The 24,729-nt window shown below is 35.1% G+C and overlaps 1 protein-coding gene across 1 annotated transcript in view; it reads right to left on the minus strand.

Annotated features, from left to right (window-relative positions):
- The window catches only part of HNF4G (hepatocyte nuclear factor 4 gamma), a 143,242-nt gene that overhangs the window by 12,591 nt on the left and 105,922 nt on the right, over positions 1-24,729 (minus strand). Inside the window, exons 3-6 of the mRNA XM_088844609.1 lie at positions 12,221-12,392; positions 8,508-8,602; positions 5,214-5,320; positions 3,502-3,657 (exon numbers count right to left, since the gene is read on the minus strand). Coding sequence (XP_088700735.1) covers positions 3,502-3,657; positions 5,214-5,320; positions 8,508-8,602; positions 12,221-12,366 — 504 coding nt within the window. The 5' untranslated portion in view covers positions 12,367-12,392. The remainder of the gene's footprint in view (positions 1-3,501; positions 3,658-5,213; positions 5,321-8,507; positions 8,603-12,220; positions 12,393-24,729) is intronic.

Raw genomic sequence — 24,729 nt, forward strand, 5'->3', positions numbered from 1 at the left:
CATAGGAGAGGAGGGTTCGATCCCTGGTTCAGGAAGATACCCTGGAGGAGGGCATGGCAACCTACTCCAGTATTCTTGCCTGGAGAATCCCATGGGCAGAGGAGCCTGGTGGGTTACAGTCCATGGGGTTGCACAGAGTTAGACATGACTAAAGTGACTTAGCATGCACCCACAAACAAAAGTAAATCAAAGAGGGGTGATATAGTGAAATGAGTATGCGGGATCTGGGTTCTGACACTTTCTAGACTGAACCTTTAACTCTGCACTAAGCTCTCAGAGGAGTTGGATTGCCTGCTGAACATCACTAGTAGAAAGAGTAGGAAGCATTCCAAGTTTAATTCATCAAAGTCAATGCTTCTCCAGCATCTTCATCTCCTTAGTTATAGGTACAGTCATCCAAAATGCTTTTTCACATCAAAATGAAGGATCCATTTGGATCCCTCTCTAATTGCACAGCACATCCTAGCACGGCTTCTCCATTGCCACCACACCTGTCCAAACCTTGGTCATTCTTCACCTGGCCTACCAAAATACATTCCAAAGATCTACTAAGTATTCCTGCTTCCTTTCTGGTTCCTCCATCTTAAGTCCTTCTTGACAAACCTTCTAAAATGATATCTTGTACATTATTCATCAATTAATATCACTCCTCTGCTAAAATCTCTTTAACTATTTCTTACTGTCTTTAGAGTGAAATCCGAACACCTCAACCATGGCCTCACCTGAGGTGATGGCTCAGTGCTTTGTCCCTCCCCCACCGCCACCGCCCACTCTGGTTTCTTCTTGCAACATCCTTTGCTCACTTTCTCTAGACATTTTGCCTGCCCTGCCTCAGAGCCTTGGAATTCGCTCTTCCTGAAGCCAGAATGCCTTTTCCTCTGATCTTGACAAACTTAGCCCCTTGCTACTCAGGTCTCAAGAAAAATCTCTAATTCCCAATTTACTGGATCTGTTACCACTCCACCCGTGATTATTCCCCAACAACTCGTCCTATTTCATTTTATAGAACTTATCCCCACCTAGAATTATCTTACTCAGAATGTGGATATTTTTATTGTCTGTCTCTCCCAAACAGAATGCAAGTTTTATGAGAATAGTGATGCAATCTGTATTTTTCCTGCCATATAGTCACAGTTCTTAAAACTGAGCAGTAGTCCTAATAACTATTTGTGTGATGAATATATTGAGCGAACTTAACTGATTTATGTCTCAGTTTTAGAAATTGTTAACTGGATATTATAAAACATGCCACAGAACTACTGAGATGTGAGAGTTGGACTGTGAAGAAAGCTGATCGCCGAAGAATTGATGCTTTTGAACTGTGGTGCTGGAGAAGACTCTTGAGAGTCCCTTGGACTGCAAGGAGATCCAACCAGTCCATTCTAAAGGAGATCAATCCTGGGTGTTCATTGGAAGGACTGATGCTAAAGCTGAAACTCCAATACTTTGGCCACCTCATGTGACGAGTTGACTCACTGGAAAAGAGTCTGATACTGGGAGGGATTGGGGGTGGGAGGAGAAGGGGATGACAGAGGATGAGATGGCTGGATGGCATCACCGACTCAATGGACATGAGTTTGAGCGAACTCCAGGAGTTGGTGATGGACAGGGAGGCCTGGCGTGCTGTGATTCATGGGGTCGCAAAGAGTCGGACATGACTGAGCGACTGAACTGAACTTAACATATAATGTAACTGAAAACTAATATCCAAATCCCTTATCCATAATAGACTCTGCCAATCAATGGCTATTAAAGGTATACTGTTAATATTAAACAGTAAATAAAAACTGTTATTGACAAGTTCGGAGAAGGCAATGGCAAGCCACTCCAGTACTCATGCCTAGAAAATCCCATGGATGGAGGAGCCTGGTAGGCTGCAGTCCATGAGGTCGCTACACGTCAGACATGACTGAGCGACTTCACTTTCACTTTTCACTTTCACACATCGGAGAAGGAAATGGCAACCCACTCCCGTGTTCTTGCCTGGAGAATCCCAGGGACGGGGGAGCCTGGTGGGCTGCGTCTATGGGGTCGCACAGAGTCAGACACGACTGAAGTGACTTAGCAGCATTGACAAGTTACTGGATGTCAATTTCCCAATTTTTAAATCACTGTCTGCATATATGTCAGCAACTTTAAAGAGTGATAATAAAAGTATAAAACTGATAAATAACATAAACCTACTTATATGGCTTGGGGTGAGACAGGTAAGTTTTAGCAATTTAGCATTATTCACTGTGAAATAGCCTTCTGAGCCAAGCTATCTTTATGATATGTCCATAACCATGACTCATACCAGGAAGGGAGTTACAGAACATTTTAAGAATGATTTCAGATTTCACAGTATTTTCTTTTTGTTACCAGGTGAAATGCTCTTCTAGAAATATAACTGCTAACTTCCTGTGATTACTTTTATTTTCTGGTATGTAAATATTTTGCCCTTATTTGATTTTTAGACAATCATACACATTACCCTTTGATTGTTTCTTCATTTTTGTGTATCAATGATAATAAGCTCTGGTAATAGGGTATAAAAATAGACACTGGTTATATTACATACTATTACATACTGTGCTTTATCTGGGGGAATTGGAAATTTTCAAATTATTTATATCTATATAATATTATATAATACTTAGAAGAGCTAAAAATGAATCTGAAACTATAATGTTTATAAACATTAGAAAATTAAACTTCTTAATTATTAACTAAAATATCTTAACATAAATATGACAAAGTAAATATATATTAGGAAAAGATCTCTATATCTGAAATCTATATTCTGTAGATTTCAGAGCACGATTCTACAGACTTTTTTTTTTTACTAGATATATAATTTTTATACAGTAACTGCCAGAATAAAATTGACAACACGAAAGGCACAATTTTATATGTTAATTGCATAAAAGTGCCTACAAAGACACCAACACAACCTGTGTGTTTCTTTCTAGAAGTGGTCTGGTATTTCTCAAGAATTTTCTATGTACTTTTAGTAGACACCAAGACATAATGGGTACCATCTGCCTCCGAGACAAAAGTATTCAAATACTTTGTCTTACAATAGCAGTTACCTGTTATCTGTTTTTCTCCCATCCTTAAGTATTTTATTCTATTAATATTATTTTTAAAAATTTTGGTCACACCCCATGGCATGTGGGACCTTAACCAGGTATTGAACCCACAACCCGTGCATTGGAAGGCAGAGTCAACCACTGGACCATTGGGGAAGTCCTTATTATAAGCTTGTTAAACTTCTAGAGGGAAGAACATAGGCTTGATCAACTCTTGTCCAGTCAATAAATTTCTAAGACCCTTAAAATAGAAGTTTAACAGTCTGCGTCTTAATAGAACAGGGAAATGAACAAGAAAACCAATTTTCTCTCATAAGACCATTTAACCTTTGTCACATATAGAAAATATACTACAAGTATAACTAAAAGAACAAACAAAGTTAGCAAAGTTCAAAAAACACTTTTTAAAGTATTATAATCTTTTATATACCTGATCATCCAGTGGTAACTCACAAAACGCAGGAATATATTTAGCCCATTCCACCAAGACGAGGAGCTGCTGTTTCATGGATTCACAGACATCACCAATGCTTGCAATTTTCTTAACATTTATGTCAGCGCTTGCACCAGGGCTTGAGACTGAGATCTAGTATTAAGAACATTATATTAATCTGTCATTGAAAATAACACAAGACCAATATATCTCTTTTTCCTGCCCCTGCAATAAGTAAACACCATTGAAGTGGGCACTCTTATTATAACACTGTCTTGAAATATACCAAACATTTTAAAATTGATAAATCAAATACCTATCAGTTCAAGTTAGACTAAGAACATTCACTGCCACAGTCTGGGAGCAGTATCTTATTTTTACTGGCCAAATCTATAAAACAAGTTACCACAACTTTTGGGGAGTTTTTAATAATTCAAAATGATTATTCAAAGAGCTGTGGAGTATCCACATTGAACCAATGCTGTGTGATTTTATTTTTAATTAAAGATGATAGTTCCAGTCAGAAAGTCCACCTTTAATCTGTTATGATTTATGAAGGAAAGTTTCCACTGGATAAAGTTTACCAACTGAGGAGAATAGCTTTAGATGAGAAGCCAGGCTATGTTGCTGCATTCAATGGAAGCCCATTCAAATCAGGTTAACACACCACAAATTTTTGAATCAGCAACTTGAAAAGCTTAACATATAACGATTAATTTTTAAATTATATACAATTTTGAACTATCTAAGATATAAGTGGTGTTAAAATGCCTTTCTGCTGGAAAAAAAATCACTTTCTAAAAGTTCTTCTAAGCGTCATTTTTGAACATGTCTGTGTGTGTGTGTACGTGTCTTTCTGCTGTGTATGTGTATTTCCTCACAGTTCCTTTAAGGCCATTCTCAAAATGCTTTATAGGACCATCAAGTAATCTTCAAGTAATGAGGATGATAATGGTGAAGTTAACCTCATCATATTACCCTTGTGTTATCAAAAATGAAAGTAGTTGCACTGACTCATTATAAGACCTGATTAATAGTTAGCTATTTCATAATTTGTTCTACGATAGAAAAATATCATTAACATTTCTAATAGGGACACTGCTAAAATAAACTTTCTTCAAAAGGTTTCTTTATTTGATTCTTAAGTGATTTATTTATATAACTGGTCACTTACATTTTTAACTCTAGAACTGATGTTCTCATTCTAGAAATTTCAAACAATAAACTTTTTCTTGTATTTTCTGAATTCTGGCTCTTCCCTGAAGTATCTGTTTCCAAAGCAGGTGCTAAGGTGAGTTCTTGAATCTAGGCATCATTTTCAAGAAAGAAAGCTCTAATGATAGTTTTCAACTAAACACCCTAAAAGCTGTGGTAATTGATTTCCAGACTAAACCAATATAACAAGATACTGCCCCAGGGCATTGTGCTAAGCATTAAGTATTTCAAATCAACCTTGTAAACAAACTTTTAAAAATCTTAGATCGAAATGTACCTCATTAGTTTTTCCACTCAAAAAATGGGGAATTGCCCAGGAAAAGTAAAAATTAAGTCAGTAGTCAACTAATATTTTCAAAATGAAACTTGAAGTTGTATTAAGTGGAGTTTCTTATAGTAATAAGCACATGTGAATGAACTTAAATCAATTTTGCATTATTCTTAAGTAAGCATATGATCCTATTAAATAGGGCAGGATGCTGGCGCAGCAGTACCTGGCGAGACCGAACTTCTGCTTGTGCCAGGGTATTGATGGAGGGGATGTTGCTGCCGTCAAATGTGCTTCTTCTGGTGCTTATTCTATCACGTTCATTTTGTACAGCTAGGGGAGAAAATCACAGTATTTATTGGTTGGTTTTCTTCAACATAAGTCAGAATATACTCTTTGAAGTTAAAAAAAAGGAGAGAAGGAATATTTCTGAAAGACCTGATGGCGGGTTTAGAAATAAGTCTGGCTGAAGATATTTTTCATTCGGTACCATTTTAAAAGTAGGAAGAGCCAAGCTTGTCACGAGAGCACATAAAGTACTGCCTTTGGGGACTTCATGATGGTGTGCATGTTACAAAGTGGTAGGTCAGCCAGTTCAGCCATGTTGTATTTTCAATAGGTTGGTTTTCCATTGTCTCAAAGTTAATAAAGCCATAAGATATCTAGGGGAAGAGTACCACCTGTGAGATTGACCAGGTTAAAGATAAGAGAGTATTCACTGTCAGAAAATATGAGTCATATGCTCTGAAATTCCCAGTTTTCTTTTTCTTCTAAAACAGTTGCAAAAATGGAAAGTACATTTATTTTAGTTAAGGTGATCACAATTCTATGATCTCTTATGAAGCAATATCTTCAGGACAGTTTAGAGACATTAACAAGGCAGGAGTTGCAGCAGGTAGGGGTCTCTTCAGAAAACTGAGATTTGAATATCAGCATTTTGGAACAGTGAAGAAATATTAAGTATTTATGAAAGTCTTCTAAAAAAGAGCTATATCTCTTTGTTTCATAAGCAAACAAACAAAAAGAATAATGCTTATACCCAAATTTTAAATAGAAGGAAGCAGAAGTGGGGTGGTACAGATTTGTATATTTGTTACGTAGAGAATAATATAAATCAGAAGTCAAAGTTGGATTTCAAAACATGAAAGGTAAAGTTGTCTTCTCTTAACCAAAAAGAATGGAAACAAAGTCTGTACCCTCTTAATTATGTGCCTTAATGCTTTACCCATGGAGAAGGCAATGGCAAGCCACTCCAGTACTATTGCCAAAAAATCCCATGGATGGAGGAGCCTGGTAGGCTGCAGTCCGTGGGGTCGCTAAGGATCGGACATGACTGAGTGACTTCACTTTCACTTTTCATTTTCACCCATTGGAGAAGGAAATGGCAACCCACTCCAGTGTTCTTCGAATCCCAGGGATGGGGGAGCCTGGTGGGCTTCCATCTATGGGGTCACACAGAGTCAGACACGACTGAAGTGACTTAGCAGCAGCAGCAGCAATGCTTTACCCAATTTTGCTGGAAAGATTAAACTATCAGAGTTTATTTCTATAATTATTCTTTTTAAAAGAAATTCACCAATTTCTAACTAAACAATTACCTATCAATTCTATTAATTTGAAAGAGAAAAACTAAACTTTTTGCCTTTAAGAGCGTGCTGCAGTCCATGAGGTCACAAAGAGTCAGACATGACTGAGCTACTGAACTGAATCTTTAGTTGGAGTGAATCATTAATATTTTATTTTAAAATCATATTTACTGGTAGCTTACTTCCTCTTTCTTTCTTTTTCTTTTAACAAATACTGTCATTGACTTTCAGCCTAAACTGACTCATTTGAAATGTGTATGTGGAGATAAAACATTAAAATGTAAGTTATGTTTTATGGATTTCATTCATGATCAATCTTTAGAAAATGCTAAAAGATATTGTGACATTTGTAATCTTCTTGCTGCTACTATTTTTGACATAAAACCATATTTATATATGTTTCCATTTAACTAACCTTAAAATTATGCTATTACTGTAAATAAGAGAAGTATATCTACTTTGAAAGCTAAAAATTACTTCCTAATCTATTTAGGAAAAATTAATGCATTATTCTATGAGCAGCATAAGATATGCTTTAACTATTTTAAAAATAATTTTATTTAACAAATTGTAAAATTCTTAATGGAAATGTAGAAGTGTTATTTGCTTTTCATATGGTAGGAACGAAGCAGAGATTCAAGTAGAAATGAAGATAATTGATAATGTTCATAATGAATGCCATAAACAACCAAATACGCCACTAGAAATAAGTCATGTTGAAATGAAAGTGTTGTAACTTTAATTTTGTGAACTTTATTTTGCCTTCTTTTTTGAGACTAGCAAGTAGTAAATCTAATGGAATTTTTGTCTCTTGAAAATATCGAGTGACAAGGAAAAAAACTATGTTTAAGACAGGTTTGATATTTTTACGTTTGTACTATAGAGATGTGATTTGATTTAATTTTCTAATAGTATGTGAAATAGTTTTGAAAAATATCTCCTTGCATATGATAGTGAAAGGCATAAGCATATGGCAAAATGAAAAACACAAAATCTTATAGCAGCTTGTTGTTTAGTCAATAAGTTGTGTTCGACACTTTTGTGACCCCATGGACTATGGCCCACCAGGTTCCTCTACCCATGGGATTCTCCAGGCAAGAACACTGGAGTGGGTTGTCATTTCCTTCTCCAGGGCATCTTCCCAATCCAGGGATCAAACCCTACCCTGTCTCCTGCATTTGCAGGCAGATTCTTTACTGCTGAGCCACAAGGGAAACCCCCTATAGGCACTATTCCCTGCCAAATATTTAGATGTGCTAAACACATCTGTTGTTAAATTAACTGCAGTTAGAACATAGGATAGTATAATTAGATTATTTAATATGTTCAAAATGAAATTACTGCACATTGAAATAAAGCATCTAGTCTATTGTCTTTGTCCTTGAAGAGAATATAAGCTCCCTGAAAGGGGGAATCATTTTGTCTATTATATTCACAACATAATAGTGAACACTATTATGGACACTAAACCGTGGCACCAACAACAGTGTTTGGAGAGCAGCAGTGCAAAATAAATTTGTTAGATAAATAAATTAATATGTGAAAAGTCAGTGTTCAGTTGATGTTTATTAAATAGATATTCAATTGTTATTGAGATTAAAAATGCATTTAAAATACATTAAAATGCATCCTATTAGTATATTTTGCCATTTATCTTTTGAAAAAGACATTGGAATGTTTGTTAGACAATAATTTTGTTGCCAGGGGTAATGCAGTAATGGACAAAATGTGTCAAGTCAGTCACCAGGTAAAAAGATTGGCTCCATCACTTACCAGTAATTATTAGTGTCCTTGAGTAAATTCTTAAACTCAAGGAATTGCAGATACTTTATTGAGGAAAATCAGAACTCATGTAAAGGTTTTGTGATTAAATGAGAATATGTGTGTATAGCATTTTTTATCAATGATATTATCATTATATTATATATTATTACCTTCTTTTTTCATTCCTGCTCTAAAACATTTTCTTAATCGACAGTATCTACATTGATTCCTTTTGTCTTTGTCAACAACACATTGCCGACTGAACCTACAATGCCAAAAAAAAAGAGATATATTTGCAGAAAGTTATCATTTATCAAAAAAGCAAACAGACAGACTTTTAAAAGTATAGTTAAATTTAGATCAACAGAAAAAATGTATAAGGATAATTAACTACGAATTTTTTAATCTCATGATCAGCATGAAAATACAAGCCTCACCTCTCATGCAGTATTTCTAATAAAACAAAACTGAATGGTATCTCACCAGTGTCCATGGTCATTTCTAACTTGTGCCATGAAAGCCAAACTCAGAAGAAAAACTTTAGTATACAAATTCTAACGCTTACTACTAATGGTTTCAGTGTGATGGGGAACTTCACTCCTCTGCCCTTCCATGATTTTTCTATGTAAATATTCTTCTGATAGTTTTACCTCATATCTAATTGGAGTTTACTCTAAATTCCAAATTATATATCAAAAGGCAGTTGAATAAAGCATTAAGAATACAGTCACTGTACAATTAGGTACCACTTCACACCCACTATCATGGCTACAATCAGAAAAAAAACAGGCACTAACAAACGTTGATTAGGACATTGAAAAATTGGATGGCTCACACATTGTTGGGTATGATGCAAAATGATGTGGCTGCTTAGGAAGAAAGTTTTGCAGTTTTCAAAAAGGTACACAAGAGTTATCCTATGATTCAGCAATTCTTCTCCTAGGTATATACCCAAGAGAAAGGAAAACATATGTTCACACAGACTGTTGTACATAAATGTGCATAGCAGCATTATTCACAATAGCCAAAAAGTGGGGATAACCTAAATGCCCACCTGTTGATAAACATACAATGTAAACAAAACGTCATGGACTCACATAATGAAATATTATACACTTGGCAATAAATAAGAATGAACTGATGATACATGCTATAACATGGATGAACCTTGAAAATGCTATCCTAAGTGAAAGAAGTCAGACACAAAAGGTCACATATTGGATAATTTCACTTATATCAAATGTGCAAGAGATGCAAATCTATGGAAATAGAAAGTAGATTAGTAGTTACTTCACATTGGTGGGGAGGGAGCTGGGGGAAATGGGAAGTAACTACTAAAGGGTACTGGGAGGTTTCTTTATAGGATGGTGATATATTCTAAATTAATTATAGTGATGATTGCACAACTCTGTGAACATACTAATAAACTAAATTGTGCACTTAAAAAAAGAAAAAAAGGTACAGTCTCTGGAGTTAGACCTGAACTTGATTCCCAGTTTCACCATATGGATTCCCTGTCCATAGAACTTGGGAAGGTCATTTAACATCCCAAATCAACCCACAATTATAAAATAGGGAGGACTTGCCAGCACAAGTTGTTATTTGAACATACTTAAAAGACTTTGAGATTAGCAAAGCCTAAGCTTTAAAAAACATTTTTGCCCCTAAACTTACATCAATATAAAATTTTCCAAATGGAAAATCATAGCATTTGCTTAATATCAGTATATGTAAAGAAGGCTAAGTTGGTAACAGTATTCATGATGGGGTGTTGGGAGGAGTAAGGTCGTACGTGTTGTTGGTGTATTTTTTAAATTTCCAAAAGTTGTATGGAAACATTCCTTTCTCATTTTTCCTACACAGGAAGGGTAAAAATCTTGAAACCTGTTTGTGTTCACGTTCTCTGACTCTTAGCATTTGTTGTTGGAGTGCTCAACTCCATATTCTGTAATAATCTATCTGGGAAAAGAATCTGAAAAAGAATAGATATATGGATAACTGAATCACTTTGTTGTACACCTGAAACTAACACAATATTGCAAATCAACTACACTCCAAAATAAAAGAAAAAAATTAAATGGAAAAAAAGTTACTGTTTTTAGTTCCTTGGATAGCCTTTATATATATATATATATGCACACACATACACACACACACATATATATACATATACATATGTATACATATACACACACATATATGTTTCATCTTTGAGAGCATATATGACTTAAAAATTGTAAAAATATTATTTACAGGTTATTTTGTATTTATTTTACTATTAATCTTTTAGAAGCACTCAGTGTTGAGGGAATTGTACAGAAAATGATTTTGATGGAGTAAATCCACTTGATTTCTTTATACCTCTCAAGTTTGACTGTATATAAAAGCAAGAAATACTTTTCTTTTGCTTACCAAGATGGTTTTAAAAATCATTAATTTACATTTTTAAAGCTACTTTAAACTCTCTTATAAAAATTACTAGAGAACACTAGTTAGATATTTGTGAGTTATATATTAACTTTTCCACATCCCTAGAAGTCAAATGTCATCATAATGTGGGAGAGTTAACTTCTTCCTAAATATTCAACTTGTGCCAAAAACACTTTAACAATCCTACACGTGACTTTCAAAGACAGAGCAAACAGATTTCTCCTGTTAAAATCAGTCACCTTTGAATAGCCATACTTAATAGACTATATCTGCATTTAAGAACTGTTATTCTGAACATTAAAGGTGAAATATCTAAACCTAAATTGTGATGTGATGTTTACCTAGATATTATTTTTTTGAAAAAAATCTACTAGAAATGTGACACATACAATATAATTAAATAAATTTTACACAAAACATTAAAATCAATGGCAAAATTGTCATGAGAAATATATTTACAATTTTAGAGTCGAAAATTTCATTTTATTTATGAACAACAAGCTGCCCAAATCATCTGCACTTTTATAATTTTGTTTTCAAGATCAGGATGTGATGATGCTAAATTGAGAAGCAATGTGCAGAAAAACACACAACCTGTGAAACCATTTAAGTATACATTTACATATGTCTATCGGTATACACAGGAAACACAGGAAACACAGGAAAAGACAACACAGGAATAAAGAAACACAGGAAAAGACAACACCAAATTTCAGATAGTAATTACCTCTAGGAAAGAGGGGAGGAAGAAAAAGGGAGAGGGGAGGTGCTCACAGGAGGCTTCAACTATATTGGTTTAAACTGGGTGATAAGTATGTGCATTTTTTAATATATATTTTATGCCTAAGATGGTTCATAAAAAGACCACCCGTGTATTGAATGCATCATATACACATCCACATGTACTCACTTTTTTCCATTCTTTTTTTTCCCTTGTGCTATACATTAATTATTACTAATAACTAATTACTAATGCTATACATCAGGTGTCATTAGTGTTCCATCTTATATACAGAAGTATACATTTGTCAATCCCAGTTTCCCAATGTATCCCTCCTCCCCCTCCAGGTGTCCGTATATTTGCTCTCTACTTCTGAGTCTCAATTTCTGCTTTGTAAATAAGTTCATGTGTACTGTTTTCTTCTAGATTTCACGTATGTGTGCTAATATGCAATATTTGCTTTTTCTTTATGATCTACTTCACCCTCTACGACAATCTCTAGCTCCATCCACATCTCTACAAATGTGACACAACTGGCACAATTCTGTTCTTTTACAATGGCTGAGTAATATTCCACTGCATATATGTACCACACATACTCACTTTTAATGTAGCTTATAAATTTTGTTCTTAGAGTTATAGAAATTTGAAAGCTCTTTATTCCCTTACTTCTTGCGTGGCATTTTGAAACATCGCTAAAGATCACCTTTCTAGAAGGAGCATTTCAAATACCTGCAGGAATAAACGTGACTCTTGCGGATGCTGCGTCTGAAGAAACCCTTGCATCCATCACAGCTGGAGGCTCCATAGTGCTTTCCTGTTGCTCTGTCCCCACATATAGCACACAGACAGTTGACACCGTTATCCGCGGTATTCATACTTGTTGTCTCTGGGACAGAACTATCTGTTAAAGACAGAGAAGAATGCAAGTTAGCACTGAGTATTTCTTATAGGAATGGTCCTCCTAATTATTCAGGGCTTCCCTGATGGCTGAGTGGTAAAGAATCAGCCTGCAATGCAGGAGACACAGGAGACAGAGTTTGATCCCTGCGTGGGGAAGGTCCCCTGGAGGAGGACATAACAACCCACTCCAGTATTCTTGCTGGGAGAATTCCATGGATGCAGGAGCCTGGCAGGCTACAACCCACGGCATCACAAAGAGTCAGACGTGACTGAGCGACTAAGCAGGTGCACACGCACTAGTTATTCATGGGCATGAAATAGTCCGTTCCTCAGCTTCTGGGAAGCTCCACACTACTGCTCTCTTTTTAACCACTAGCTACTCCTGCCAAGTCTCCATTCCAATCTCCCCACTCCTATTTCTGAGGGTTAGACTTTGGGATACCACAAGTCTCAGCCCCTCAACCATATCCTTTCCCTAGGGAACTTCATCCAGTCCCATGTCATTAAAAATCATCTGTGTGATGAAAAATCCCCACATCTTATCTTTAGTCCCGATGTCTCCCACGGGTATCAGTCTGAAATACCCACATATCTATTGAGTAACTTCACTTTTGAGTTTAATAAGAATTGCAAATTAATGTATCAAAAATAGAACTCATTTTTTTTTCTTCTCGAGCTCATTCTTCCATTAGTCTTCCGTAGTAAGTTAATGGTACCATCTGGTACTACTGCCAATAATCTTGGCCTCTTCACTGAATTCTTTCCTTCACTGCTCATATCCAATCAATGAATCATATTTAAAATTCATATTGCATTCACAACTTTTCACCCTCTCACTATGGCCACCCTTATTCAATTAAACATAACCTTTCCCCTGGATTATCGCAACAGCTTCCTCTCTAATTTCTCTAATACTTCCACCTTGGTTCCCCTACTGTTTATTGCCCCAAAGCCTCTAATGTGCTCCTGGCATAAGAACTTCACATCATCTTAGTCTTCTGCATCCAATCCTTAGGTACAGAATAAGCCTATACATCTTCCCATGGCCTGTAGAGCCCTGCGTGTAAAGGTCCCCCTTCCACCTCTCTGATCCCATTATCTCATACTGTTTTTCATCCTGTTCACTAGTCCTCAGTAGTGTTGCCTGTTTCCCATCTCAGAGCCTTTACACTTGCTGTTTGCTCTTCCTGAAAGGAAAGCTCTTCCTCAAGAATTTCTATGACCTGGCTACCCAGTTTCTGCTCAAATTTTACATTTGCTGAGAAACATTCTGCAAACATACATCTAAAAGAGTCATCTACCATCTGCCCTCAAGTAGAACCCAGAACCCTGCTTATTTTCTTTAAACTAACCACTTCATTGTCTAAAATTATACTAAGTTTTGGTGTGTTCATTTATTACCTATCTTTCCTCACAGAATGAAATCTTCATGATGTTAGAGGATTTATTTGTCTTAGTCGCCCCTCTGTCTTCCAGCTCTAGAATTATGCCTGACATAAAGTGATAGCTAATTGTTTTAAAGAAAGAGGCTTTCAAAAATATACATAGATATTTTAACTTATTTCTTAAATTAGTTAATATTGTTTATACTACACAAGATGGTTGGATGACATCACTGACTCAATGTACATGAGTTTGAGTAAGCTTTGGGAGATGGTGAAGGACAGGGAAGCCTGGCGTGCTACATACAGTCCATGGGGTCGCAAAGAGTTGGACACAACTGACTAAATAACAACACATCTTTATGGGCTTCCCAAGTGGTGCTGATAGTAAAGAATCCACCTGCCAATGCAGGTGACACAAGAGATGCAGGTTTGATCCCTGGGTTGGGAAGGTTCCTTGGAGGAGGGACTGGCAATGCACTCCAATATTCTTGCCTGTAAAATCCTGTGGACAGAGAAACCTGGCGAGCTACACTCGGGGTCGCAGAAGAGTCAGACATGACTGAGCAACTGAGCACACATCTTTACACATTTCTTTGTACTTAAAAGATATTGAATATATAAGAATATATTATAAACTTTAATTGATCATAAAATTATATAATAATACAAATATAATAATTCATTACTATATTCCCATTATAAAAAGATAAAAGACCATCATGTCCCAGCTACATTCTGGGACAGTATATGTATTCTACTTACTAATACTCCTGAGTTGACAAATAGTGCCATATATAACTTCATAAAACTAAAAAAGTCTTCAATGAGAATATGTTTAAGGCTAATCATGTGACATTTTAGAATTTAAATGCTAGGAATTTTTCTTTTTGTAACATAAATAGAATAGATATTAGAAATACAGCAAAAGTGTTAATAATTGATTGTGTTCTGGAAGATTATATGGAAATACAAAAAAAATTCAACTCTTGATTCCAGTTTATTGTCATGCTTACATATTACTAACAAGAAACTTACACATTAATACAAGAAAACAAGTTAGACAACACTTTAGAAATAGCCAAAAAAGTCAGTTGTTTTAGTAAATATGGTAAGTCATTCCCTATTATTTAGTGATCATCACTTTTAAAAAATTCATGAGTCTACTGAAGTAAATACTTTATTAAATACTTCTAGTCAAGTCTAAACTTAAGGTTTCAAAATAGTGACTTCCTAATAGTTGTACTGAAAATTGATTCTAACTCCTTTGTGCTAGAATTTCATAATTCATCTTCTGAATATTTTTAGAAGTCTTCCCACTAATAAATTATTTTTGTTTATTGTTAATAATACAGCTATCACAGTCATTGAAATTGTACACCACAGTAAAACCTCAAGATATCCTGAGTACAAGACACATTTTCAATCCTGAACTACGCATACACATAGACTCACACATACACACATTTTTCCAAAGCATACATAATTAGCACATTTTAGGAATTCTAACAATTATAAGTGACCTTGGATAAGATTTTTATTTGAAAAATATACCTAAATTCAAAGTCAGTGGTAAACTGTATTCTATTATATAAAGACATGAGCTCTAAACAAGTCATGTCTTATTTAAAGTTAAAATGTTACTGTAGATAAATACCAAGAACTTTGTGAGGCTAAACATTAGCTTGTCAAGTACGGTTATAATATAAACCCTTCTTTCTTTACATATTTGTGTTCAAGGCAAAAACTTGATAGTAATTTTAAATACAGTTTCTCTTCAGCAGTCATTGAGAACTAGAATAATTAAAGGAGGAGGCAACCAGTAAAACTCTCCTGTGTTCTAAGGAAACTTTTCTATATGTCATTTAAAATGTTGCATAGAAAATACACTTTACAGGCAATCTGCCAATATAACTCATTACTGTGATTTACAATAAATAAAATAACTGCTGAAACTACTCTTTTTACCTGACTGGCCCATGACAGAATCCCAAGGTTATTTTATGACACATAACTAAGCATTTTCTATCTCAAACATAAAATAGCCATAGCATTTAAATTTTGTGATGAAGTGCAAAAGCCTCAAATTTGTGGACTGAAAAAGCAAGCCCTGAATTCTCTAGCAATAAAACGCAGAGCTGCCCTCTAGGAATCTCAGTTTTACTTCTCTTGTTATACTTACTTTTCTTTTTATCGGCAAGCAGATGAGAACTTACCATTTGAATTATACAGAATCTGCATAGTGTCAAACTCCAAAGTTGTGTAAGTCGGGTCCAAGACTTCACTGTAATTTGCCATCTCCATGTCCAGTATCGGTTCCGATACCCTCATCATTGACTTAGAAACACACATAAAGTGGCACCACGGGCCCAGACTACGCGATGGCTGCTAGGCTTTCAATCCGTGAGTGATAATCCGAAGTTAACTGCGACTGAGTGACTTATGTGCTGCAGTGGGAGGGGCTGTAAAACTGTAAACTCCTTCAGCGGGCCATATTCTGCTTACTGCTTTTTCTTTTATGGCAAGCAATTCCTTGTGATAATGTTGGAATGCTTCATGGAATCACCTTATCTGAAGTGCTTAGTGGACTAACATGATTTCCTAAATTGATTTCCAGGAGACAATAAATGATGTCACTAAGAGGATGAAAAATAGAAAAGACAGTATCTCCAGTTTTGAACCATCATTAGAGCCTGATTTATCCCATTTAAGTGGCTGAAACTGCACGCCACAAGTTCTGAAAAAAAAAAAAAAGGGACTGACTTGTCATAAATTTGCTAAGTCAAAGACAACAAGTTAACACTTAACATAAGCACTTGATAATTTCAAGTTTTCTTACCCACCCAGTAAGCTAACTTTATGTTGAGGAAAAACAAATTTGTGATTTGAAATGAGAAGGGATTTTTTTTATGATACATTCTAGTAGAAGCCTGGACATAGCCCTAATATGGCCTGAAACACATTCTCTTTAACTATCAACTTATGAGTCAGTGTCCCTTGAAGGTTTGTCAATGGGCAGAATTAGTACAGCTGCGAGTATCTTGCAGGCTTTCAATAAATAATTGTTAGACAACCAAGAGATGTTCAGAAGCACGGCTTGCTGTGCCACCTGCATGTGTGCTAAGTCGCTTGAGTCGTGCCTGACTCTTGGCGACCCTGTGGACCATAGCCCGCCAGGCTCCTCTGTCCATGGGATTCTCCAGGCAAGAATACTAGAGTGGACTGCCGTTTCCTCCTTCAGCGGATCTTCCCAACTCAGAGACAGAACTCACATCTCTTACATCTCCTGCATCGGCAGGCCACCTGAGAACCCTTAAAAACTGCTTTCAGGAGACCCCTTGGAAAAGATGTGCTCAAGGCTCAATACTAGTATGCAATGAAGACAGGGCAGGAAAGAAAGCTGATTCCTCCTTCTCCATAGTGGAGAGTCCATGGATAACACTAAAACTAAAAACTCATGAAGCAGTATGTCACTTAGAGTCACGGGCTAGTAGTGGGCAAAAAAAAAGAAAAAGAAAAAAGAAGGAGGCTAAAAGAAGTTCCTCAGAGGCTAAAAGAAGTGCCTCTGAGAATGATGCCCATTAGGTTTTTTTGTTTGTTTTTTCTTTTATAGAATTCTTGGGAGAAACGTAGAATTAGTTGAGTCTTAAATCTGTGCTTCTATAACTTCAATAAAAATAAAAACAACAAAAAGTCATAAATAAACAGGTATTCATTCATGAAGAAGGTTTCATTTCTTTTTACTTTAAATGCCAATTACATTCTTACAATCTAAGTGAGATTATCCCTAACATGTGTGGATTTACACATTCCCATCATCAACTTTCTCACATCTAACATCTATACAGCACACTGTTTCATTTATGTGTATATGTGACAAGGAAAATTTAGAGAGTGGGAACATTTAGAAGATAATATTGAAATAGTGTCATACAGAGTGAAGTAAGGCAAAAAGAGAAAAACAAATATCGTATATTAACACATACATGTGGAATCAAAAAAATGCTATAGATGATCTTATGTGCAAAGCAGAAACAGAGACACAGATGTAGAACCAATATATGGATACCAAAGGGGGAAATGGGGTAGGAGGAGTTGGGAGATTGGGATTGATACCTACACACTACTGAAATTCTATATGAAATAGATAACTAATGAGAACATACTTTACTCAATGCACTGTGGTGACCTAAGTGGGAAGGAACTCCAAAACGGAGGGGATATATGTACATGTATGGCTGACTCATTTTGCTGTACAGTAGAAACTAACACAGCATTGTAAAGCAAATATGCTCCAATAAAAATTTTTTAAAAATGAAGTTACTGGAGAGTTAAAAATAGATTGTATTTCTGCATACATAAATATATATTTTTATTAAAAAACACATTCTGAAACTATGTCTACTAATTTTATCTTCTAAGAAAGAATTTCAGTCACATTTACATTATAAAATAATTTTATTTTCCATATTTTAAAAAGATTACTGCAAAATAGTATTTCTTATTCAATTTCTCAATACCATAAAACTTACGACTATTACCACTTAGAAATTATTATATTTTTCATTTGAGAAGACTGGCTTCTGAAATTCAAAGCCATGTGGAGAACTGTGAAGAAAAGAGCAGAGTCATTTTAGTAGTCAGAGTCACTATATCAAACAATGATCACTGGAATAGCCCTCTTGCCTTCATAGTCTGTAGCACTCTTAATTGTGAGGATAATATTTGGGGGAGGGATAAATTTTAGGGGCTGATTTTGTTTAGAAGTTTAACTGTAGTAATTCAGTTTTTGACGGGAACAGCATGCAAATCCTGCGGTTTTCATTTGCATGAAGTAGTTCTCATTTGTCCTGAGGCAGCACACACCTGTTGTGTTACCTGTGTAAACCCAAAGAGTGTATGGCACATTGCCCACACTCTTTCCCATGCATGCAGTGACTGACCAATACTGAGGTATGTCACCAGTGGAAGGGCACCGATAGAAGGAAAAGAGGAAGAGAAAAAGGTAGAGAACCATTCATTTGTTAAAACTGCAAAATACCTAAGAGAAATGTGATAAAAAGAGAAATGTGGCTAGAGCTCAGGTGAACAAGGTTGTAATAGTTTATTCAGTTTTTGTTTTCAGTCTGCTCCATCCTGTGCTCATGGGCAGCATCATCACGGATCAGGGCACTGCACTCAAAAGTAGAAGGCGCTTTAAATTCATCTCAGCACAAATCCTCAAATTTGGCTTTCAAGATGAAACCCATTTCCCATCTACATTATTGTAAATTATCTTTCTTATTTTATCGAGTAAAAACTTGAGAATTTCCAGAAGATATAGTAGATCTAAATAGGAAGCATATCTCCTCGAGTCGGGGCAGTCTTTCTCCTAATGATATTCAGATGTGGAAATTCCTACAGCATTCAATCAGCCTCACTCTAGGGAAGGAAAGATTCTCTTTCCTTTCTCTATTTCTTCAAAGAAATTACAAAGTAGAGTAGAATTCCTCTTTAATAAAGTTCTAGAATCAGTAATTTACTGAATTAGACAAATAAAGTAATTGAACAGAGAATCATAAAAATGGTATATCCACACTTAATGTGTATCATTACTACTGTTTTGTTAGATAACTAAGACCTTTTATTTGAGTAAAAGTCCACTGTTTGGAGTTCTTTTTTTTTTAATTGAACTATAGCTGGTTTACTATATGTTCTGTTAGTTTCTGTACACAGCAAAGTAATTCAGTTTCATATATATATATATATAATTGAGTTATATATTATACATATTACATATATATATTCTTTTTCAGATTTTTTCCATTATGGGTTATTATAAGATATTAAATATAGTTCCCTGTCCTCTACAATAGGATCTTATTATTTATCTATTTTATATAAAGCACTGTGTACTTGTTAATCCCAAACTCCTAATTTACCTCTTCCCACCTCCCTTTCCCCTTTGGTAACCACAAATTTGTTTTCTATGTCTGGGAGTATGTTTCTGTTTTGCAAATAAGTTCATTTGTATCATTTTTAAAAGAGTCCATATATAAGTGAAATCATAACGATATTTGTCTTTCTCTGCTTGGCTTACATCTCTTAGTATGATGATCTCTAGGTCCACCCATGTTGCTGCAAATGGTATTAGCTCATTCTTTGTCATGGCTGAGTAATATTCCATTTTATGGATGTACCAGTCTACTTTATCCATTCACCTGTCAATGGATACTTAGTTTTCTTGTGTCTTGGCTATTGTTAACAGTGCTGCTATCATCATTAGAGTGCATTTATCTTTTCTCTCTTTTTTTAAAAGATTTTCTGATGTGGAACATTTTTAAAGTCTTTATTGAATTTGTTACGATATTGCTTCTGTTTTATGTTTTGGTCTTTTTTGGCCCCGAGGCATGTGGGATCCAAGCTCCCCACTCGGGGATCAAACCTGCACCCCCTGAAATGGAAGGCGAAGTCTTAACCACTGAACCATCAGGGAAGTCCCAAGGGTGCATATATCTTTTTGAATTAGAGTTTTCTCAGGATATATGCCCAGGAGTAAGATTGTTGGATCATGATATTTCTATTTTTAGGTTTTTAAGGAACCTCCATACCATTCTCCTTGGTGGCTACCAATTTACATTTGAATTCTTTATTACTTGTTTTTTTATAAATCCCATATACTGCCTTTGATTTCTCATATTTTTTTAAAGTGGAGAAAGAAGTCAAAGCTATTTAATAAAGCAATCAGAATATGGAGGCCTTCTAGAATTTTATAGTTTTGAAATATTTAATATATTTTGATCAACTTGCTTTCTTTCAAAGTATTTCCCTTAGTATTTATAAGGAATTTTTTTTCCTTTTTCCACTCATGTTTCATTAGATTATGCAATATTTAACTGAATTATAGAATTAAAAAATAAGAATAAATGACACTAACATGCTAACAAGTAACACTTGATAACTATACAGACAACCTGAGATGGTCAGAGGACACTATAGGACTATTCACAGTCACCACAGTGGAAACAATATAAATGTCCATCAGTGAATGAATGGATTAAAAAAAAAAAAGGTGTGGTATATAATGGAATACTATTCAGCTTTAAAAAGGGAATGAACTTATGACAAAATGGATGAAACTTAAAAATATTATGATAAGTAAAATAAGCCCATCACAGAAAGACAAGTACTGCATGATTCCACTAATAGAAGATATCTAAAGTAGTCATCCCTGTAGTTTCAAAGAGAGGAGTAGTGGTTGCCTGGAGTCAACAGGACGGATAAAGAAGGAGTTAACAATTGATAGATTTAAAATGTTAGTGAAGCAAGATCAATAAGCTCTAGAAATCTGCCATACAACATTGGAATAATGTATCACACAACTTGAAAATTTGTTAAAAAGGTACACACTTATAATAGATGTTCTTAGCACAATAAGATCAAAAGATTTATGATAAAGAACTGAACTACAGCATGGGAAAATGACAAACCACATTAGTAAACAGAGAAATGTAAAATAAAACAATCAATATTCTTTAAAACAAAAAAGATACCTTTTCCTTAAGGAAAGTAACCTACCCTGGAAACTATTAATAATTAACATTTTCCACAAAGGAAGTTGAGAACCTGAGTCAATACAGAGAGCTGGCTAAGTAGATATTAGCTAGATTTTTTCTTGAATTGATTTTAACATTAAATTATTTATATTTTAAAATTAATCTCTATTCTTCCATATGAAAAATCTCTCTACTTTTAAAATTCATTAGGCTTCATTCAAATATTTTTATTTGCTTAAAGAGGAGTAGGGAAGGACAAAGAGGAGAGTGAGAAAGGAAGGAAACAAAGAGATAATGTAAAAAGAAAAAGTCACAAATAATTTTAGTCATGGTTACTTTTGGATTTTTGATTATGCACCATAATTAAGCAAGTGTCATACTCTTTGATATTTTGTGTTTTCCCATTCAATAGTGATTATGGTATTTTCATAATTTAGTAACTGATTTTGGGAAATATGTCACTAGGCACAATTGAACAAAATAAAATTATACAAATTAATTGTATAGAATGTAGATGCATAAAACAGTTATGGTATTTGCTTATATATTTTCATATTAAAATTCATTCATTTTCAAGAAAGGGACAGATGAAAAGTTCAGGTAGCTTTTCATAATTGCTTCATCAGGCACTTATTATGGATAAGTTCATTAAGGTTACATTTAAGTAGCTGTAAGAAAAAAAGTATTAATTTTATGCCTAGGTGATATAGAAATAATTGTCCTTAATAAATGGGACTTATGTTACTAAACATTCAACACAAATTTATGAGCAATTTTAAATTTAATTCTTATGGTTTAATTGGGAGAGTCATCAAATATTCATGCTAATTTCTGACAGTAATTTGTAATAACAAACATTTTATAAAATAGAGATATATGAACTTAATCTACATGTACAAATATAAATATACACGGTAAACTATGATCTACTGAAAACTCTTTAAACAAAGGTCACTTTGAAATATCTATTTTGTACACTGAACAAAATGTTATTGCTTTTTAGTGTGATCTCATAGTTTGCAGACTAAAATGTACCTTCTTAGGCCTAGTCAGCTCAAGTACCTCAGAGAGAAAGAACATTATTTGTAGATAAAGGGTTGATTTAAAATAGCACAACTAACGTTCTAGAAAAAGTTCAAAGCAACAGTTTCTTAAACTGGCATGTGAAATATGATATTTAAACTTCTTTAGAGAAACATAGCAAGAGATGAAAATAGCATAGTATTTAAAGAAGACAACTCAATTCACTATTGATTGGCTATTCAAGATAATAGCTGAAACATTTCTATCTTATCTGCAAGACTATTAAGCCTGTTAAACTGTTCTATACTTTATATTTAATTGAATCATTCCTTCAGACCATGATTTAACATAGAAAACAGGCTAATAAAAATCAAAGTTATTTTTATAAAATAATTTTCATGAAAAAATTTGGAATATTAATATTAAAACATTTTGTTTTAAACTGAAAGTTGCTCAGTCATGTCCGACTCTTTGTGACCCCATGGACTATACAGTCCATGGAATTCTCCAGGCCAGAATACTGGAGTGGGTAGCCTTTCCCTTCTCCAGAGGCTCTTCCCAACCCAGGAATTGAACCTAGGTCTCCCACATTGCAGGCGGATTCTTTACCAGCTGAGCCACAAGGGAAGTCCTTTTATTTTAAAGTTTTGTTTAATAAAATTTGTTCTGTAAATGTATTCCTTTGAGATGATTTTTCATTACCCAAAGTACTATAAGTTCAGTTCAGTCCAGTCACTCAGTCATGTCCGACTCTTTGCGAACCCATGAATCACAGCACGCCAGGCCTCCCTGTCCATCACCAACTCCTGGAGTTCACTCAAACTCATGTCCATCGAGTCGGTGATGCCATCCAGCCATCTCATTCTCTGTTGTCCCTGTCTCCTTCCACCCCCAATCCTTCCTAGCATCAGACTCTTTTCCATTGAGTCAACTCGACACATGAGGTGGCCAAAGTATTGGAGTTTCAGCTTTAGCATCAGTCCTTCCAATGAACACCCTGGATTGATCTCCTTTAGAATGGACTGGTTGGACCTCCTTGCAGTCCAAGGGACTCTCAAGAGTCTTCTCCAGCACCACAGTTCAAAAGCATCAATTCTTTGGCAATCAGCTTTCTTCACGGTCCAGCTCTCACATCCATACATGACCATGGGAAAAACCATAGCCTTGACTAAACGGACCTTTGTTGGTCTCTGCTTTTTAATATGCTGTCTGCTGCTGCTGCTGCTGCTGCTGCTAAGTCACTTCAGTCGTGTCCGACTCTGTGTGACCCCATAGACGGAAGCCCAGGTTGGTCATAACTTTCCTTCCAAGGAGTAAGCGTCTTTTAATTTCCTGGCTACAATTAGCATCTGCAGTGATTTTGGAGCCCCCCAAAATAAAGTCTGACACTGTTTCCACTGTTTCCCCATCTATTTCCCATGAAGTGATGGGACCAGATGCCATGATCTTCGTTTTCTGAATGAGGAATTCCCCAGGTTGGTAAGTGCCCAGTATGCTACTGGAGATCAGTGGAGAAATAACTCCAGAACGAATGAAGAGATGGAGCCAAAGTACTATACTGATCCCAGAAGCACATTAATCATTTTTTGGTTTCCATGTTCCACTTTTCCAAGTATGAAGATCACTAAAAGTTACATGAAGAATAGCAACCCAAATCAACCCAGTCTATTTTTCAATGTAAACAAGAAGCAAAGAGGAGAACGCTACCCAATAAAATGTCTTATTAATTCAAAGCAAAGCCACTTTTTGTGTCCTAAAAAAAGTCAATTAAAACATCATTATTTTCCTTGCTGCCACTGTCTTAACCTGACCATCATTCCTTTTCTGAAATAGAAATCTTGTCTCATCATTTCTGCTGTGGATGAGGGAAACAAACATACCTAAAAATTAAAACAAATCAAAATACGTGTTTTAATCTTCAAAGTAAGTTGCTATCACTGGCCTGAAAAGAAATAAGCTTGAAATGGGATGGGATTTTAGGTTTCAAAGAGCTTAATAAATCCTTTCTTAAAGCCCAGACTATACATAATTTTTAGATAACCAAAACCAATTTTTCCTTGTCTTTTTTTTCCCCCTACTTCGATCCAGCTGATGGTCATGCAATGACCAGGAAAACCATATAACTCATTAGGTAGTTGAAACCAAAGTCATTACCAAAATTAAAAATATATATTATTATTATTGATATATACTCCTAACTTAGAATTGCTGGACAACATTTAAAATTAAACTGAACTTTCATAAATTTTGCTTACAAAGTTTTCTAATTTCCTTTTAATAATCAAATTATTCCATAGCTCACTGCTCAAGTCATAGTTTTTCAACTCCCAAAGGAAACAATTTTAAACCCTTATTTTAGATCCACCTTCAATCTGATCAATGCAAATAACTGACATCA

This window comes from Moschus berezovskii, chromosome 16 (genome assembly GCF_049115385.1).
Source record: "Moschus berezovskii isolate FMDL1 chromosome 16, NW_MosBer_1.0, whole genome shotgun sequence".
Lineage (NCBI taxonomy): Eukaryota > Metazoa > Chordata > Mammalia > Artiodactyla > Moschidae > Moschus > Moschus berezovskii.